General features: G+C 35.0%; 2 protein-coding genes across 6 annotated transcripts in view; one reads left to right on the forward strand and one right to left on the reverse strand.

Annotated features, from left to right (window-relative positions):
• Tenm1 (teneurin transmembrane protein 1) overlaps nucleotides 1-5,585 on the forward strand; it is an 815,224-nt gene extending 809,639 nt beyond the window's left edge. For all 3 annotated transcript variants that reach the window (XM_058571492.1, XM_046468616.2, XM_046468598.2), the window contains 2 exons: nucleotides 16-158; nucleotides 1,604-5,585. In XM_058571492.1, coding sequence (XP_058427475.1) covers nucleotides 16-158; nucleotides 1,604-2,362 — 902 coding nt within the window. In that variant the 3' untranslated portion in view covers nucleotides 2,363-5,585. The remainder of the gene's footprint in view (nucleotides 1-15; nucleotides 159-1,603) is intronic.
• Nucleotides 5,485-20,470, reverse strand: part of Sh2d1a (SH2 domain containing 1A) — a 28,115-nt gene continuing 13,129 nt past the window's right edge. Inside the window, exons 2-5 of one of the 3 annotated variants that reach the window (XM_058571505.1) lie at nucleotides 16,913-16,976; nucleotides 12,340-12,481; nucleotides 12,011-12,085; nucleotides 5,485-11,462 (exon numbers count right to left, since the gene is read on the reverse strand). In XM_058571505.1, the coding sequence (XP_058427488.1) occupies nucleotides 12,012-12,085; nucleotides 12,340-12,481; nucleotides 16,913-16,976 (280 nt within the window). In that variant the 3' untranslated portion in view covers nucleotides 5,485-11,462; nucleotide 12,011. The remainder of the gene's footprint in view (nucleotides 11,463-12,010; nucleotides 12,086-12,339; nucleotides 12,482-16,912; nucleotides 16,977-20,470) is intronic. The other 2 variants (XM_046468650.2, XM_046468638.2) reach the window with 2 other exon arrangements.

Below are 20,470 nucleotides of genomic sequence, written 5' to 3' on the forward strand. Positions count from 1 at the left end.
TGTTGTATCTTACAGATATTGGAAGTTGGTTGGAGCTATTTGGTTTCCAGTTACACAATGTACTACCTGGATTTCCCAAACCAGAATTAGAAAATCTGGAATTAACCTATGAGCTTCTACAGCTTCAGACAAAAACTCAAGAGTGGGATCCTGGAAAGGTTAGTAAAAGTGTTACCATCTCTGTTTAGCTGGGAAAAAAGAGAGAAGCATACCTGCCACCAGGAAATATATTTACATATATTTGCTTATTTATTTTTGAGTCTTTTTGAATAATCACTAAAATTTGTATGATTTAGGAGGAGGCTTCCATGGGGAAAAGACCAGGGAATTGGAGCTTTTGAAATATGAAAAACTAAAAGGTTACTTGATGTTTGCTGCAATAGATAAACAAGAAGAAGGAATTAAACTTTTAAAATTCTGAAATGGGATGCCAGGGGAATTATGAATTTTGTACAGAGAAAAGTGTTCACTAAGAGACATGAAAACATCAGACTTGACTGTGAAATAATTTAAAGGATAGTGCCTTAAGAGCATAAGAATAACAGAATAATATTATTCTGATAAATAAAAAGTATATAAACACAATAAACAAAAATAATAAATATTATAGGGATAAAGACTGAAAAAAAAATAGGAATACTAAAAACATTCAAGATTCAGCAGGGTATTTCTTTGGGAATATGAGGTACAAATAAAACCAAGAAGAAACTAGGAATGCCTGTGTATGCAAAAAAAAAAAAAAAATCTTTAACAAAATAAAACTGAAATTTAGGTAGAAAGACTTGAAATTTAAGTCAAAAAATTATAAAGGAAAGGAAAGCTTAAGGTGGTACTAAAGGCTTATCCCTTTTTGTAAATACATAAAGTATGTGAATACTTTTTGTAATTAAAAGCCCTTCTTTTTTTCCTCCCAGTACTGAGGATTGAACCCAGGGCCTTGTGCATGCTAGGCAAGCACTATGCCACTGAGCTAAATCCCAAACTGTTCAAAAATCCTTCTTAACAAATTTTAGCAAAATGTTGAAAATTGCTGATGCTTCCTAATTGATACTGGCAGGTTCATTAGTCTTTTCTCTTTATTTCTTGGCATTTTTTAAAGTGCCCAAATGAAAAGGTTTTTTGAAAGTACACATAAAAAGAGCTGTGAATGTCTTGCTGTTTTGCCATAGTTGTTTATAAGGTCATAAGCTGTTGAAAGCAGGAACTAAGCCTTATGCATTTCTTTATACCTCCCAGTGTCTAATGTATTATTCTGCATGCAGTAATAACAGCTAGTCGGTATCAATTAAATTGGTGAAAGTAAAATATTTGCATTTGGGGGGAGCTGGACCCACTTAAAAAGTGCATTCTAGCTCTGAAATTCTATGATACCAAGTTTGAACATATTTTCTTAACACTCTTAAACTCGACCAAGATATAAGAATGCTAGGTAGTCCATCTTTTCCTTTCCCAGACTCTGTTAAAGAGATTCCAGACTTGGCTTGTTTGTCATACCAACAAATTAGAGAAGGAAGTGAGCTTGCAGCCTTTCCTTTTGTCAATCACCAAGCATAAGGCAGGCATCTAACCCTGGCTGCATTTGCACTGTCTTTTTCTTTCTCAGACGATCCTGGGCATTCAGTGTGAGCTCCAGAAACAGCTCAGGAATTTCATTTCCTTGGATCAACTTCCTATGACTCCCCGGTACAATGAGGGACGGTGCCTTGAAGGAGGGAAGCAATCCAGGTTTGCTGCTGTCCCTTCTGTCTTTGGAAAAGGTATAAAATTTGCCATCAAAGATGGCATAGTAACAGCTGATATTATAGGAGTAGCCAATGAAGATAGCAGGCGGCTTGCTGCCATTCTAAATAATGCTCATTATCTGGAAAACCTACATTTTACCATAGAGGGGAGGGACACTCACTACTTCATTAAGCTTGGGTCTCTGGAGGAAGACCTGGTGCTCATTGGTAACACTGGGGGGAGGAGGATTCTGGAGAATGGTGTCAATGTCACTGTGTCTCAGATGACTTCAGTGTTGAATGGGAGGACTAGACGGTTTGCAGATATTCAGCTCCAGCATGGGGCCCTGTGCTTCAACATCCGGTATGGGACAACTGTCGAAGAGGAAAAGAATCACGTGTTGGAGATTGCCAGACAGCGCGCTGTGGCTCAGGCCTGGACTAAGGAACAGAGAAGGCTACAGGAAGGGGAAGAGGGAATTCGGGCATGGACAGAGGGGGAAAAGCAGCAGCTTTTGAGCACTGGGAGGGTACAAGGTTATGATGGGTATTTTGTTTTGTCTGTTGAGCAGTATTTAGAACTTTCTGACAGTGCCAACAATATTCACTTTATGAGACAGAGCGAAATAGGCAGGAGGTAACAAACAAAACCTCTGCCTTTGCGTCACCAAAGACTGCCTGTTTTTAAAACATAAAATGGTTTATTGTATTGGTTTTCTAGATCAGAACTCTGTATATGTAAATATGGAGGAAAAACATATCCAACTGCCTTTCAATGTGACGGAAGATGGTATTTTAATATTGTTTGTTTAAACTCTTTAAGAAATGACAGAGATTTTTAGTTATTGTGTGGCAGTATTCAAAATAACACGAGCAGAACTCAAACAGCTAAAAAACGTTTTCAGAAAGTACCACTTAAAATTTGTTAAGCCATGCATATGTTCAACTATACAGAAAGAACCCAAGGTTATCTCGATTGTGACACCAAGCTTCATATTTAACTGTTGGCAGAACTTGCGGGCTATTTCAAAAAGTGGTGCAATAGTATCTGAATCTTGCATCTCAAAGACTGCCTGCCCTTTCACATTTCCCAGATATGTTATAAGGAACTTAAAAAGAAGTGTAAAATGTCCTCAGCCACCATCTCCTAGAATCAGGACCCATTTCCCTCCCTCCCTGATTATTCCTCCTTGCTTGTTCAAGTAAATGCCATGTTGTTGTGCTGTGTTTTGGCGTGTGGTGGCTGCATCTGTCTACCATGCCTCCCTGTGGATGGGGTAAACAGACTGAATAGCCACTATTGCTTGTGTGAACATGATACCAAAGCAGCTGGCCAATGTGACTTCTCTCACATAACCTGTTTTGACTCCATTTTCTACCAAATTGTCCAGCTGTATTGGTGTCATGTGAACATAGCTTTTATTAACCTGGGTAGGAATCTCATTTATATATAGGGTGTGTTTTGGTCATAGTTTCACATTAGTGACTCAGTATTTATACACTAATCCAATGGTTTTGTGCACATGAAAGGTAATTTACTAAAAAGTATGATTCTGATACAAAAATAACGAGGCTTTAGCAGGCATATGTGCCTGGGATGCCCATAAATACATTAACAATACATTAACTACTAGTGCAGAGATTCAAAAGAGCCAAAACCTTAAAAAATAGACCTAGTACTAAAGTCAAAGGGAAGTACCAAAGGGAGGACAAAAGAAACATCACAGTAGTTCATGCCACATTGTTTCATCTCACTTAGATTTATCTTTCAAATGTACAATTCTGTATTGAACCTCTCCCAGACATATTCAGAAAATTGAATTAAGTGAACCTTTTCCAACCTAAAACATTTTTAACTAATTATAGAGAGGCAGACTAGTTTTTACTAATAAAATTTACATGGTTATTTTAGTTCTCTGTCTTTACCTATTTATTTTGATTTAATCTTCTCTTCTGCCTAAGAAAATAACTATTTTCTAGGATGGGTTTTTTGTTCCATGATCATTAAAATTTGGAGAAAGGTCAGGATTAGTGTTAATAGCAGCTGCAGTTTCTCAATCTCTATGAACCCTGCAGTAAAAGAAGCCTCTTGGTGAGCTGGGAGATTTGTGCCCAGTGACAAAAAGACAGTTTGTAAAATGCTGTGTGATTGTAAGTTACCACAAATGAAAATACATGACAGCGCAGTGTGGCCTATACAAAATTTCCTGAGCCAGCTTCTGCACTTTTATCACCAAGCCTGAACATTTGTTATGTCTGAAGGAGAATTTATGATGGAATGTTTGTTTGGATTCTTTCCAGCTACTATCTAAATGCAGTTTGGGGTCATTGCCTTGCTTTGCTTTTCTTTAAAAATATGCAAAGTCAGAATCTCAGCTCATGTTAAGGTTTTTAAAGAGTCTGCCTCTTATTGCACAAAGGAGATCAAAAAGGAGAGGAAAGACCCCAGCAGACAATAGGGGAGGGTATATTCAAATATTTCATTTTCAAAGCCTTCAAGTTGAAATTACCACATTCTTACACATGTATTGAGACAGAGAGAGACAGAAAATTCATGATGAACTCATCTCTTTGCAACTGGAAGCACACCAACTCAAGATATTGTTAATCCAGACTAAAATCATATTATTGGGTTTTTCCTGAATCAGGCTTGTATTATTGGTGCAATATTTTTTCAGGATAGAATTCTAAAATGACTCACACACTTGTAGAAAATTTGAATACCTCCACACCAACCTAAAAATAAACTTTAAGTTCCTAGAACCTCTGATGTTATTTTAAATCAATGGAAAAATAATTTGTGAACTGTATATAAAGAGTGCATTCTTAAATGTGATGATGTATTTTATCACTAATCCAAGATGTCAATATTAGAGTCTATTTTGCTTATATTTTAAGTGATGATTATACGTTTTTGCAATTCACTGATGATGTATCATTTTCAAACTCCTTTAAATATTCATTAGAAACAAATATTTGAAGATTTTACTTAATAGTAATTACCTTGAACTGTGCATTTCTAGTTTGTAATACATATTTAGTTAGTTTGTGCCTTTAGTTTCTTAATGTTGTATTTGTATTATATTCAGGAAATGCACTTTTTATCACTTACTGCTGTGGTTTTAATACTGCCTTGAACTATTATTGTTCTCTTTACAACTCCTAAAGTTTTGGGGAGAAAAGAAGAAAAAAACCAAAAGGTTAGCACTAATGAGTAGTAAATCTAAGAGAAACATTTTGGCATTTCTCAATAAGAACATGGAGATATTGAGTACACTGCTTCCTATTCAACTGAATAGAAAAAATGCCTTCATTGACTTGTACTTCTGAAGTTTAAATTAATGAAAGAATAACTCAGTTGCATTTCCTGATAAAAGTTAAAGCACTGTTAAGAGAAATATATGAATTTCTCACACCCAGAAGACAGGTGGCTGACACTGCATGGCCACATATCATTCACGTAAGTTAAAGTGAGAGTACAGTAGTTGGACTCTCCTGTGAAGAACATTCTGGGCTGGAGGCAGGGAATACTCTATGCTTGTTTCTTTTTCTAAATTAGGGCCATTTTATTTGTGTTTTTTGTTTTGTTTTGACTCTTGCACTAAAGTCTAGAGATCCAAATGAGCTGAAAAGTTCAGTTTAAGAGATCTTTAAGTATGTTTATTTTTGTTATCATTCTAATCATTATTGATTAGAAGCGTGACTCCCAAAGGAAAGGGAAATAAAGCTCAGTTCATACTAACTTTCAACAAAACACATACCATAGAAATAAGTATGTTTTATTTTTAACCTAACAAAATAATGTATAAAATAAACACATCATGTATTGTCAATTTATCTAAAAGATCTATAATATATAGAGTACACACATATAATATAATATATATACAACATACCCAAATGTATGAAAACTTGACAATGTATAATTTGGAATTCATGTACTACCTCCATAGAGAGGTATAAAATTAAGACTTCTTATTAATCACTGTTGACACAATTTCTGACATTCCATCATGTTTTTCTTCTTTCTCTCTTTCTTCCTTTCTTTCTTCAAGCTATATTTTTAACCATACCAGGCCCCATTGTAATATCACCTGAGAGAGTCAGGGCAAAGTTGTTGCATTTATAAAGATATGTTCATGCTAAAGGCAATTTAATAAAGTTCGGGGGTAATGGAAGCAAAAGTACAGTAGTCAAATATTAAAAGAAAATTTCAGAGAGATTGAAACATATTCTAGGTTTTGGGGAAACATAAGGCTACAGATTAGATGCAACATTCTTGCTTTCTTGGAGGAAGTCACATACACATAGCTGACCTGACTAGTGCTTCAGTTCCCAGACTGCTCTTCCACAGCCTTCTGTATGGTTATTTATTCTGCAAAGAAAACAAAAACAAAACAAACAAACAAAAAAAAGCAAAACACGAAAAAGCAAAACAAAACAAAACAAAAAAAAAAACAGAAAACAAGAACAAAAAAAAATCAACACAAAATAGTGACTATTATTTCAGTGTGTCCTTCATGTGAAAGCTATTGAGGACCAAATATATAACTATGTGTAAGAAGAAATTACTTCCTAAACGGTAACTGAAAATACTTAGTTAAACTTGCTGTGGATGTTGTCTTGGCAGTTGTCACCTTACATTATTTGTCAAAGGAAGTGTGTTTGGCAGTTAAAAATCTTTCCTTAGATTTAGTGGTGGACTTTAACCTCTTAAATACATGTTAGTATATCAGATTGTGTCCTTGAAAAATATTTTACTTGTATGAATCATGACAATGTCTAAATCTTTACTATTCTTCTGGCAAAAGCATCAGTAAGAGAGAAGGTGAAAAAGAGAAGTATAGCCTTTACGTCAGAAAAATATTCTTTTTAGCTGCTTACTTTCTCATGAAAAGTAAAGATGTTTACAGTGTATGCCAAGATTTTCAGTTTCTATATAACAACAGTTAGAGGTTCTAATCATACTGAAAATTGTGTTATAATGGCCTGAGCCATGTTGCTAGGAAACAATAGGTTCCAATTTTGTATTCCTGCTCTCACTCCTGTGCTGAAAAGTGACTGGATACTGTACGGTTCATGTTCTCTGGCTGCAGTTAAATGGTCTTTTTGCATTTTGCTCTGGCTTTCAGGCCAGAAGCATGCATTTTTCTACAAGAGCATCACAACAACATGCTGTAAATATTTAAAGTTAAACATTATGTGTCGATATTTGAAAGAAAAGTACTTTGAATATTTCATTTTTAAAAAATAAAATTGCAAACGAACACCGTGTCCCAGTTTATTCATGCGCCAAACTGCATTCTCAAGTCAGTCTGGTCACCTGAGATAGGAAAAGTAACTCCCTGATGGGGAATAATAAAAACCACATCATCTCGAAAATGTAGGTGCAGAAATCAAAAAGGCACTAATCCTAGCCAGGTGTCTCTTCATTTTTATTATTCATACAAATAGGATCTCTGACACAAATGACCACTTAATAAACAAAGAAGAGTAGCTGCTGTGAATTTAAATGCCTCTAGGCTACGACTTTTTCAAAGGTTTTACTTTATCCCTTTGATGCTTTTCTCAGTGATAGAAAGAAAATTAAAAATAGTAGAAAAAGCTGGGGAAGGATAGTTAGAAGACCAGGATGCCCAAATGCATTTGACAAAAAACAGATGTTTGACATAAAGGGGGGTTCACTCATAATAGACTAAAAACCACAACAGCTCTTCCAAGGCACTAGGCCATAAACAACTATAATTGCCATTTGTTGCTTGTTTTTCACAAGAAGATATTTCCAAGTGACACTGGGGAAACTGGCCAAAAGAAAAAATTCAACTTGACACTACAGGGGCAAAGAGAGTCCAACTATCCCTTGCTGAAATGTACACCACTTCAAAATGCCCTGTTTATATATATATGTAATACACATGTATAAACATACTTATGTATATATACATGTATATATACATGTATATGTGTATGTATGTATGTATGTATAAGTGTATATATCTATGTATATGTACCGGTTCATGTTAGCATGGAACACACACATATACACAGAGTGAAAAGATTCACAGCCTATCAACAAAAAGGGGGTTGACATTAGCATCACCTGGGGATTTTCTTCAACACATACAACATACCAAACTCTTGAGTATTTAAAAAAAGAAGAAGAAGAAGAAGACAGGCATAGTGGCACATGCCTTTAATCTCAGCGGCTTGGCAAGATGAGTCAGGAGGATTTCAAGTTCAAAGCCAGTCTCTGCAACTTAGTGAAGCCCTGTCTCAAAATTTAAAAGAGAAGGGCTAGAAATGTGGTGCAGTGTTTAAGCATCCCTGGGTTCAATCTTTGGTACCAAAAATATAACAATAAATAATAAAAAGGCAGGAACTTCTACATTGGCAGAATTATTAAAGGAAATATGGGCTTTCTCCTTTTTTTTTTCTTCCCTGTTCACCTTACTTTTAGAGATCTTTGAATATCAATGTAATCAAACATTTTGCAATGTTACTACCTTGAAGTTATATAATTCTAGTACCTCAATAATTTTATGAGGTAAGTAGGATTTAATTATTCCCACAGCAAATGCAGTAACAGTCACAAACTCTTACCTAAGTTCACATAGGTTTTCCGTAACTGAAGTGAAAGAAAAATTCAGGTCTTATGTATTACTGCTTTCGCTCTCTGTCCAATACTGAGTGTGGCATCACCTTCTGTCATCTTGTGAGAACAATTTCTTTTTTGTGCATAGTGGGGCATGTAGTCAAGATACATATGTGTATGGACGGATGTGTGTGTATGTTAATATGCTCTATCCAGTTTGTCACGTTTGTTTTATATTCATACATTAAGAATATCTTCATTTAAGAAACAAAAAAACCCCTGCTGAGTATGAAGGGACATGCCCATAATCACAGAGGCTTGGGAGATTAAGGCAAGAGGATAGCAAGTTCAAAACCAGCCTCAGCAATTAACAAGGAAGCACTAAGCAACTCATTGAAACCCTATCTCTAATGAAATACCAAAAAAGGCTAAAAAACAAACCAAATAACCCAATGATAAGAATTCAACCTTTTAACTACAAGTTTAACCAGTGATCCCAAATTATAAAAAAGTTCAAAGTAGATAATTTAACTTCATTCTTAGCTGCAAACAGTAAAACAATGGTATCCCATTTACTGTAAGGGCAAACACAGATGGGAAAGTTGAATTTATGATACCATCACAGGAAAACTAGGCATCCTGCAACCTTGAAATGCTCAAGGGCAAATCTGCGTTTTATTATCAATAGACTTTAGATTCTGAGCTCAATAAAGTAAATCAAATAAAACATGAGCTGATGTCAAAATATTCTTAATAGATTTGAAAACACTTCTCACATTTTAAAATTTTCTATCCATTCTACCACAAAGAATACCTTAAATCCAGCACTTTATTTATACCAGAGGACTTGATCAGAGATATTCTCTGTAGACTTCTTCTACCTATGCACTGCCACAAGTTTCCCTGCCTGTAACAAACAATTACCTAAGCTTGTCTCCCAGCTGACCTTATCTCTTAAGAACAAATTTCAAAGGAAATAAACTAGTATTTGATAAGCTGTCATGTTCCTTGTGGGCTTGCTGACACTTTTTTTTTTCTAAAGAGAGGTGTATGCTTGGAACTAGATCTGCATTTTTCTACCTCGACTTAGCACCTTACCAGTTCATGTTAACATGGCGATATTTTAGATACAGCAAGAATATGACCTTTCTGTATAGGTGCAACCTATTACATACTGAGAAATAATAATGATGCTCATGTTGGTAATGAAAAAGTAAAAAAAAAAAAAAACTTGATGAATAAAAGATCAAGCAAAGAAGATAGGATAGGCTCATCAACTGAAAAGTTTGACAACAGTAAAAAAGGTTTTATCTTTTCCAGGGAATCAGTCCAGTAAGATAAGTAAGGTAGCTTACATGAGTGCTTTATTTAGTTTATTAATTAGCATCTGTCTCTGAATATTTTTAAGGGAATATTTTAAGACAAATTAGGTAAATAAAGCATTTGAATACTTTTGATTTTACATTAGAATGTAAAAAAAAACTAATAATTCCAGAAAACTTTTTCTAAAATAGACCCTCATAAAAGTAAACATCATTCATATATTTAAAATTATTCCAGAATTAACAAGTTAGAAAAAGTAAAAAAAATGGTTACATGTATTAAATATTTAAATGCAAGCTACAAATATTTAAAGTTTATTTAATCATATAAATTTTATTTTAAAAGTAGGCTTTCTGAATTCCTTTACAAGCTAAAGCAAGGCTCTTCAAGAAATGATGAACTGCCACCATGCATTCCTATGGCCATACTCCACCTTTGCATTCTCATAGCTTTCATGTTAAATGCTCAGATCTAACCAGCACACAGAGAGTAGCTCTCTAAGCAGTTCATTAATTATTAACCAAGCTCATAATATTCATGCATAACCCAGAATTCCAATATATTAGTTTACAATAAAACAGCCTTTTCCTATGGACTGTAGACCAAAGTATTTGTGGTGATTCATTCTAACTCTAAAGACAGGTCTACCTACACACTGAGAACCTCACTTAAGTATGTATGGACTTTTATTGTGGTTGTTTTCTTGTCATTTTTAGTTTCCTTTATTGTCTTTTATTATATTGTCTTCTTATCCAGTGAACTTTGTGAAGGTAGGGAACAAATCTTTTTACTACTCTACCCCCAGTGCACTATTATGTTTGTTAAGTGAGTGAATTCTGGGAGCCCTGAAGCAACACGGCATATAATCAATCACAAAAATATTGAATAGATAAATGTGAGAAGAAAATACTGCATACAAGTTTGACTCTCACTCAGGTTTCAATCACTCAGAATTGTTAAAAATTAACATGTCATAAGCTTTCCGATGGTTTGTAAGGGTTACCTAATAGGGAGACTGCTCACAAATCAATCATGAGCCACAGCTACTGAAGAGTTCCTTCAAATGAGTCTTTATGTGTAGTAGAGAGACAGAAAAAAATGAAAATAAAAATATGGTTCATCAGATTTCAAATATAATTTCAAAACCTAGAGCATCAAATACAATAAACATGTAAGGCATAAGATTTTAAATTCCAGAATGGTCTGTGAAATTTACTACCCAACATCAGAACATGGCAAGAAGGTTTCTTTGAGATTTAAACAAAATTCTTTACTCTTTAGTACTTATTTTAGCACACTTCTTCATAACTCCCAAAAGAGTCTATGACACCATAGTGAGTGAAGAACTGCATGTGACAAAGACAAGGAACACCAACCACCTTTCCACCATACAATCAAGCAAGAATTTAAAAATAGGTAACTATCAAATAACATTTCACTAAAAATGGTGCCTTTTTATTAAAAAAAGAGGATTATTTTTATTTATACTTGGCAAGAACTGACATTAATCTATAAAGTATTCATTATGCTTTAAATTGTCTCCTATTCGTAAATATAATTACTAAAAATAACCTAAGGAATTATTTTTTTTCTCAATCCTCATTTCAAAACTTCTCATTATCTACAATATCCATTTCAACTTTAACATCAGACTACATACTTCCAGTACAGGACTATGATGATGTTAGAAATGCATTTATAGCTCACTGAACTATATTATCTACAATATACAAGACTTAGTATATATTTAAATTACTGAAAATAAAGTACAAGGTGTATTATTTTTCTTCATGGTGCTTTCAGGCAGACATCAGAATCTCTTCTCCCTAATGAAAAAGAATAACAAAAATCAAGAAAAGACCAACTTACAAAGGATTACGATTACAGGTTAAGCTGTAAAATTTCCAACAGCCTGAAATTCACAATGATGCAGTGCATTGATAGACTTCAAGCAACTATTACTTAAAACTAAGTTATAAAGCCTGGCATATTGGGCAGAAAAGAACAATTAGCCAATTTGTGGCAGTGGAACAAAAACGTTTAGCAATTGAATTTCATTTGCGGTAGTAAAATATAATTCATTCAAGTACCACCAATTCAGAAATCAAAATCACGTGGACTAGGCTAACATTAGCCTTTATATTCCTAAACAAAAAAACTAGTTTACCGGGCAAAGGTAAAGGACAGCCCAGGAGTTCTCTGAATTATCCTATCTTTCAATCATTTATGTCTGGATTAGCAAAGTGAAATGGTACTTATATAGCTACAAAAGGGAACTGCTTCTCAGTCTTTTGGCTTAGATCAAGTGTATATCTATATTTTAAAAAGACTGAAAGCACAAGATGGGACAAAGGAGATTAAAATGTCATATCACCTCAGGGCTGGGAATATAGTGCAGTGGTCAAGTGCTTGCCTGGTATGTACAAGGCCCTAGGTTCAATCCCCAGTACTGCAAAAAAATAAAATATAAAGAAGTTGTAACTTTGTGGAATTTTTTATATTTTTGCAGTTTTATGACAAGCTTATAGTGTAGCAGACTGAAATTATGGCACATAAATAGTCACCTCTCTTTCTTGATTTGCTGGCTGTATCTATTCATTATATTTTTCTTACAGAACTTGCAATTGATTATATGCTTATGAATAGGCTGATTCCTTAACACTCAGCTTCCAAACCCTGTCAAAAATCAACACCGAACCATACCTGTAGTACCTTGTGTGCTTCTAGCAGAGGACTTCTCAACTGGATACTGCAGAGGTATTACGATGCCTTGATCTGGCTTCTGAAATGCTGAAATAAGATTTTTTATTTTCCGGAAAAATCTTTTATGTACCCCAGGTGCTGTCTGGAAAATAAAAGGCCAAGCAAATTATTTACCTACCTCATAATACTACAAAAAAAGGCCTACAAAATGTGGGAGGGATGCTTAGAGAAGTAACATTTGTATAACTTCTTCAAATATTTGAAAACATAAGGAAGAAAAAAACAACATCCCAGAAGAGCTTACTTTGGTTGGCTGAATTTCCCTGCAAGAAGAGCTAATGAGCTGTCATTTCAGTTCTCTCAAGGGTGGTATTAGTTTGTACAAGCTCTTGTTCATTGCCCTGCCCTTCCTGCCTGCTACCCATCATACATCCTGAACCTCTAAGGGTATACAGGCCATTACCCACAATGAATTTAGCAACAGAGGAATGCAGTTAAACATAGAAAAAGCACAGATCCTACAGGTCATTAATAAAAAGACTGAGGAACCCAAAAACAACCAACAATCCCTCCTCCCTGACATCATTTCACAATACAAAATACTACACAGGAAATTAAAAATTGACTGTTAGGATATACACAATGCATGGCTAGCTAGTCCTCATCTCTTTCACCTTCTGTGTCCTGCTTCATCCCTCACATTAAATTTTTTCTTCTTTGGGAAATTTCCCTATTCTCCTCCAAATTGCTCTCACCATCAGCATTGCATTGTGACAAGATTTTCCCTGTGACATGAAAAAGAAAAGCTATATAAGGTCCACCTTTATTTATTTGTTTTTAAGGAGATCATTATTTGCAGGTGACTATTAAAGTGTTTTGCTTCCCTAACATCAGTTCCCTTGCAAAGACACTGCCTGAATTCAATAACAATTTCCCGCAGAAGTTTATGAGCCAAGCTTTAGGCATCAGCTCAAAACTGTCATTTTACATAAAATAAATTAGTATTGCTTGAGCAATTGAACAATGACTAGTTTTTTTTTTCTTTTAGAAAGTTACTTTTCAGCTATTCTATATGGAAAATTTTTGAGGTGGAAGCTGCTTGTTTTGTAACATTTAATGAGAAAACATGAAGATTGGCATGCAGACTTCTATCAAATAGACAATATGCTAGAAATAACTAGACTGTCCATGCTAACTCTTGGTCATTTTCTACATTGGGGTAAGTAATTTTCCATCGAAAACACTGCAAAAGTTCTTTTAGCTCTCAATTAATGGCCATTCATATGCTTCTAGTGATGTAGAACAGTCTCCCACCCATCTCAGTCTCTGTGTTCCAGACACCTTCCTAAGACTCTATTGAGACTTCATCCAAAACAGCATGGTTCTAATAAAGTCAGGGTCACCACCAAGAGGAGAAACTATACCCTCTGCTCTGTGGAAAGACTTCAAACCACACATCTTTTTAACATTCCTGTGGCTCATAAAACCATTTATCAACAGAAGCATCATTTTTCTGGGTACTGATTATCCATGCTGACAGAGAAGAATGACAGCACTGGATGTGTAAAAATAATTTCAATTTGGAATGTAATATTTCCTTAGCACATGATTGACCTAATTTATAGTGTTTTGTTTACATGAATAAGTAAAATTATTTATATCTACTGATCTTGTGATCAAAAAGACCCAGAAAAGCACAAAGGCACTAAAGTTGGCAGGGAGAGGTCAGTACATTCTTTACAAATGTACTGCTGACAATTCACATTTTAAGAAATGATAGTTAACTATATGTAGAATTTTCTAAATTAATAATTCAGCAAAATTTTACCCTGAATCACAGGAGCTAAGTTAATAGCTTAGACTAAAGGTCTACTTAAAATGAAAAATACACATAATATTTGTCTTTTGTAATTAATTGGATCCAAGGTTCAATTTCATCCCACTCCTTAAAACAAATCTCAGACTTGCCTAGATTTCTAGTATAATCTTTTCACAAAAGATGGAGTATTACTGCCATGATTTTTTCTTGCAGTGTGGCAAACTAAAATGTTATTCCAAAAAGCAGTATAAATATCTATCATTTACCCAATTTTGAAAATACATTTACCACAAGAATAGTACCACTGACAACTCTCATCCTGTCACTGAACTCAGCTGTTATTCAAATCTGTACATTTCCCATACTGTCACCTCTTAGCTATCCATGGAAACATGTTTTGGATCACAGCTGGTCTTCAATATGCTCTAGAAAATTTTTCTAGTCAGGTGATATAAGATCCAAGAATACATACTAGTTTAATATTCACCTTAGAAAAACATAAATAAGAAGGCAAATTCAGCAGACAGAAAAAAAATGCAATATGTATTTCAAAAATTAAACAATTTTTGAACTGTTTTGTATTGGGGGATAATCCATGCCAATCTTCTGCTCTCTTGGTGCAGATAATTGCAGTATCAATATATAAATAGCGTCAGATTAAACAGAAGGAAGAGGGGGCATTTATGTTCAATAAGCCCTCTCTTTAACTTGGTCACAAGGGTGTAACAATCTGCATATGATGCTATGTTTGAAATGGAGGAAAACACGTTTAAAAACAAGGTTGTTAAACTCTAAGAATCTGAGATCCCATTCATAGAAAATATTTTTCAGCAACAAAGGATACTTCCCTAGAGACAAGAACTATTTCTGGTCACACACACACACACACACATATTTGTAACTATCCTTCATGATAAATGAAGTTTAATTTATTATTTAATATCTCTTCAGTGATACAGAGTATTTTAAAAATAAGCAGGAACAGTTTTGATTAGAAATGATATTGCTTTTCCTTTAGTTAGTATTATAGTATTAATTATCCTGGTATAAAGTAATAATGTGTTTGAAAACTTGCCCTAATACAACTTAGTTCAAAATGTTTGTACTCTGTAATTAGTACTTTCAAGTTTACTGATGAATTTGTAAAGCTTCAAGCTTTTAATTTTTTAAATGTATACTTTAGAGTTTCCCAAATGCATAAACTAAGTTTTTAATAAATGTTGATATTAGCATTTAGATTTCCAAAATTTCATAATAAATTTTCATTATATTTTATTATATATAAGTTATGTATAAGCTGCATTTATATTTTCATTATAAAGATGGACAGCTATAAGGAGAACCCATAGAAAGCATATGTAGTTGAAAGTTTCAGTAGAGGCCTCAATGATTGATAAGAAGTGATATACCATACAACTCTAGTCCATGGAAATGGATTTCACTCTATAGGCCTTTCTTAGAATGGTACAGTGAGTTTCAAACATTTTCAAAATCACAAGAACCCTTTGTTGTAAAGAACTAAATAAGTAAAATAAAAAGGGAACTGCTCAGATTGTAGCCAAGGTGTAGATACTGAGAAATATACCCACTTACCTCCTCTCCTGCACCACCCCCCACCTGCTGCAGGAAGCCCCAGTGTTCCAGACAGAAGAACACTAGGATTTTGCAGAGCATATCATAAAAACACAGCAATGTTTCCTCTCCTCTATTCCAACTCTCCATAGGCTTCCAATCATGGCTCAGCTGGGCCTGCTGCCTCCTCATACACAGCAGCATTGACCACCCTAATACTTGGAAATTCTCTGTTCTTTGAACTCCTGTTCTAGATAACACAGCACTGGACTATATACAATCACTTTGTTCAACAATTTTCAAGAGTTCACATTTTTACTAGGTGCCAGGCCCTATGACTAAAAGATTCTTTTCATGCATTATCTCAATTAGTCCTCGAAATGAGCCCTATGAGTAAAGAACTATTTTCAGACTCATTTTACAAATGAAGAAACTGGTTCACATAACAGTGAAGTAACCTATCCAAAGTCTCAGGTCTATTGGGGAAGAACGGGGACCAGACCTGAAACCTGGATGCACTTGACAATGAAGCCCACTACTGTTTAATTTCATGTTATGTCTCTGAAGGATTTTATAAACTCCTAGAAAACAGTAATTATGTTTGTTTTTTTTTTAAATTCCCAACAGCACCAAACTTCTATTGGGGCCATTTAGAAAATATATCTGATTTAATTATCCTCCCCCACTTTTTGTGTACCAGGGATTGAACCCAGTGGCACTTACCCACAGAACTGCATCCCTAGTCATTTGATTTATTTATTTTTCAATTTTTAATTTTGAGACAGGGCTAGGTTGCGTAGGCTGACTTTGAACTTGAGATCCTCCAGTCTCAGCCTACTGAATTGCTGGGATTACAGGCGTGCCCTACTGCGTCCAGCTATTTTATTGGATTTTATAGGCTTTCTGAAACTTCATTTATGCACAAAAAGTTTGACATAATCTTTCAACTTTTTTATCTTTCTCCAAAGTGAGACAACTCCACACAATGGTGGCTGAACAGGGACCAAAATTCTCTAAAGATTACTCAATAAGCCATGAAAATTTTTTGATAGGAGCTTTAGTGATTTAAATTTGATGAATACTTTGATAATGTTTAATGTGACTTCTCATTTATAAAGCCAACCTAAATATCAAACACCTCCCTGATACCCACAGAAGCAAAAATAAATAAAAGAGCTATACCTCAGCACTCCAAGAACCTGTTTCTGTCTGGGACACTCGGTATGTATAAATGTAACCTTGATACCTGTGAAAGAATAAATTTCCATTACTAAAAATTCCAAAAGAGCAATGGATGTTCTAAATTTGAGTTTACTGTTACATATAAATGTTATTTATACTAGGATGCACAAGTATGGTGCGATTGCATTTGTAGGAAGCAAAGGCCAGCGAGTCTTTTTATCTGCCTAGGTGCAGCTCACAGAGAGCCCTCCTTATCTTTTCATGTTTTTTAAAAGTGGGAATTCACGTTCTAAGGATTTTTCTAGTGGAAAGACTGCTTAGATGGAAATATACTAGGCACCTATTGTCATTGATAAAAATAATGAATTATTAAATAGTTCTAACAAGTGATAGGCTTATTATTTTTACACAAAGGGCCATAAGGTGAAAAATTTTCACTAGGATAAGGACCCCGAGGCCCACTTAAGTTAATAGTAATATTGATATTCTTAATTATGATATTACCATCATATAATAAGTATATAATTATGTAAGAATATAACCCTTCTTATGATATTGCGATTATTTCTAATATAGAGTAACAATATTACTTTATTACTCCATAAGATATTATAATATAGTAGTAATAGTAATTGGAATTTTAAGAGAATCCTATACTGTGGAATATTATTCAGCCTTAACAAAGAATGAAACTGTTGTTTGCACCAAATGGATAGAACTGGAGGACATTACATTAACTGAAATAAGTGAGGCACAGAATGACAAACATCACACATTCTCACTTATATGTGGAAGCAAAAAAAAAGTTGATTTCAAAGAAGTACAGAATAGAATAGTGGTTACCAGACACTGGGAAGGGTGTGGAGGAGGGAAAGAGGTGAAGAAGATAGATAATTAGTACAAGGGTGCCATTGGATAGAAAGAATTAATTCTAACATTCTATAGCATGGCAGGATAACCATGGTTGAAAATGACTATAATTGTATATTTCAAAATAGCTAGTAGAGATGGTTTCAAATGTTCTCAACATAAGAAATGAAAAATGTATGAGGTGATGGATGTGCCAGTTACCCTGATCTGATCATTACACGTATTGTATACATATACTAAAATCTCACTGTATCCCATAAATATGGACAATTATTTTGATTCAAATAAAATAAAAATTTGTCAATGAGAAAAAAGGAATGCTGCTAATGTACTTTAAAAAGCTTGTCATTTGAAACACGGTAAACAGTCTCTTCCATTATTTAGTTTACATGCATTTTGCATATCTGTATAATCGATTTCTACTATATGCCAAGATTTTTACATGTTGCATTAGTCTCCTCAGCTACCATAAAATACCATAGACTGGATTGCATAAGCAATGTAAATGTATTTCTCATAGTTTTGGAGGTTAGAAGTCCAGGATCAAGTTACCACCAAGAAAGGTTTTCATTCTGAGGTCTTGTTTCTTGACTTGTTGATAGTTGACTTCTGCCTGTGTGCTCACATGGTCTTTCCTTAGTGCATGAGTACAGGGAAAGAGAGTAAGATGTCTTTCTCTTCCTCTTATTGCAAGGCCACCAATCCTATCAGACTAGGGCCCTACTCTTATGACTACATTTAACCTAATTACATTCTAGAGAGCCTATCTCCAACTACAGTCACATTGAGGGGAACTGATTGAAACATATTTTAGGGACACACAATCAGTCCATAGAATTTCATCCCTAGCCCCTCAAAAATACATGAAAAATACATTCATTCCATCCCCAAAACCTGAAAAGCCTTAATGCATTCCAGCATCAACTCTAAAGTCTGCAACCCAAAGTCTCATCTAAATATCATCTAATCATATATGGATGAGATTCAAGGTACCATTCACCTCAATGCAAAATTTCTCTTCTATGAAACCAGACAAGTTACATGTTTCCAAAATACAATGGTAGGATAGATATTTCCATTCCAATAGATGGAAATTGGAATCAAGGGTAACAGGTATCAAGCAAGTCCAAAATATAGCAACACAATTTCCATTAGAAATTAAGGTTACTGAATAATCTTTAGTTCAACACTCTGCCCTTCAGGCCCCCAGGGATAGCAGACTCACCATCACATCTCTGTGGAGGAGCCCCTGCCCTCTTTTGCTGGAGAGTTAGCCCTGTCCATACAGCTGTTTTGTCCTCAGTACTGCCCTTTGGCACAACAACCTTGACCCTTAGGCCTGTGCACTCTGGGTTTGTGGTGGGAATGACAGCCCTGGTGACTTCTGAATTGCCTTCATGTCATCCTTTCCTTTTCATGCAGGATAAAGCATGTTTGAAGCCAAATAAATCTACCCTGCTGTCTTGTTCCCTTTGCTACAAACTGTCAGTGTCTCTGTTACTCGGTTCAAACTTATTCATGGATTCTGCTGAGATATATAGTTAACGTCATGGGTAATCTCCTTAAGGAGAGAGTGCAGTCACACCCTTGATATTCTCTTTAGAACAATTTTCCTCCATTTTTGCAATATAAGCTGAGAAGCTGGGCACAGTGGTGCACACTTGTAATCCCAGGTACTTGGGAGGCTGAGGCAGGAGGATCTTAAGTTTGAGGTCAGCCTCAGCAAGTTAGTGAAACCCTATCTCAAAAATTAAAAAGGGCTAGAGATGTGGTCCAGTGGTTATGGGCCCCTGGCTTCACTCCCCAGAGGTCCCTAAGTATTTAATTTTTGGTTAACAATTTCTTCCTCAACTCATCTCTCTTCTTTGGCAAGCTGAAGGAACCAAGTCACCCCTTAAAAACTTTCGTTAGGAATCTCAGTTCAGGGAGTTGGGGGTGTAGTTCAGTGGTAGAGCTCTTGCCTAGCATATATGAGCCTTGGGTTTGTTTCCCAGCATGAAAGAAGGGAAGAAAGGAAGGAAAGGAGAGAGAGAGGGAGGCCTCAACTAAATATCCAATTTCTTTTCTCACAATTTTATTTTCCACAAAAAACCAGAACACAGTTCAGTCACGTTCTTTCCAGTTTATAACAAAGACTATCATTCTTCCAGTTTCCAATGATATGTTCTTCAATTCTATTTAAGACCTCATCAGAATGAACTTTAGTTCTACCAAAAATCTATACATGGTAATAGGCTTTTCTAGCATGCACCCAAAAATTCTTCCAGCCTCTACCCATTAACTAGTTCCAAAGCCACTTCCACATTTTTAGGTATATGTTACAGCAGCACCTTATTCCACAGTACCAACATCTGTGGTAGTAAACTTGGATGCCATAACAAAATACCATAGACTAGGTAGCTTAAACAATTTCTTTCTTATAGTTGTAGAGGCTGGAAAGTCTACCATCAAGGTGCCAGCAAGGTAAGTTTCATTCTGAGGACACTTTCTTGGCTTGTAGGCAGTCACTTTCTTGCAGTGTGCTCGTTTGACCTCTTAGTGTGTGTGTTTCCCTCTTCTTATATCCTATCCTTATAGACTCATTTAATCTTTATTACCTCCTAGATTTCCTAACTCAAAATACAGGCAAATTGGCATAAGAATTTAAACATATGAATTTGGGAGAACACAAGTCCATAGTAATGCATT

The sequence above is a fragment of the Marmota monax genome, unplaced genomic scaffold (assembly GCF_021218885.2).
Source record: "Marmota monax isolate L192 unplaced genomic scaffold, Marmota_monax_Labrador192_F-V1.1 WCK01_AAM20220418_F8-fsc00054, whole genome shotgun sequence".
Lineage (NCBI taxonomy): Eukaryota > Metazoa > Chordata > Mammalia > Rodentia > Sciuridae > Marmota > Marmota monax.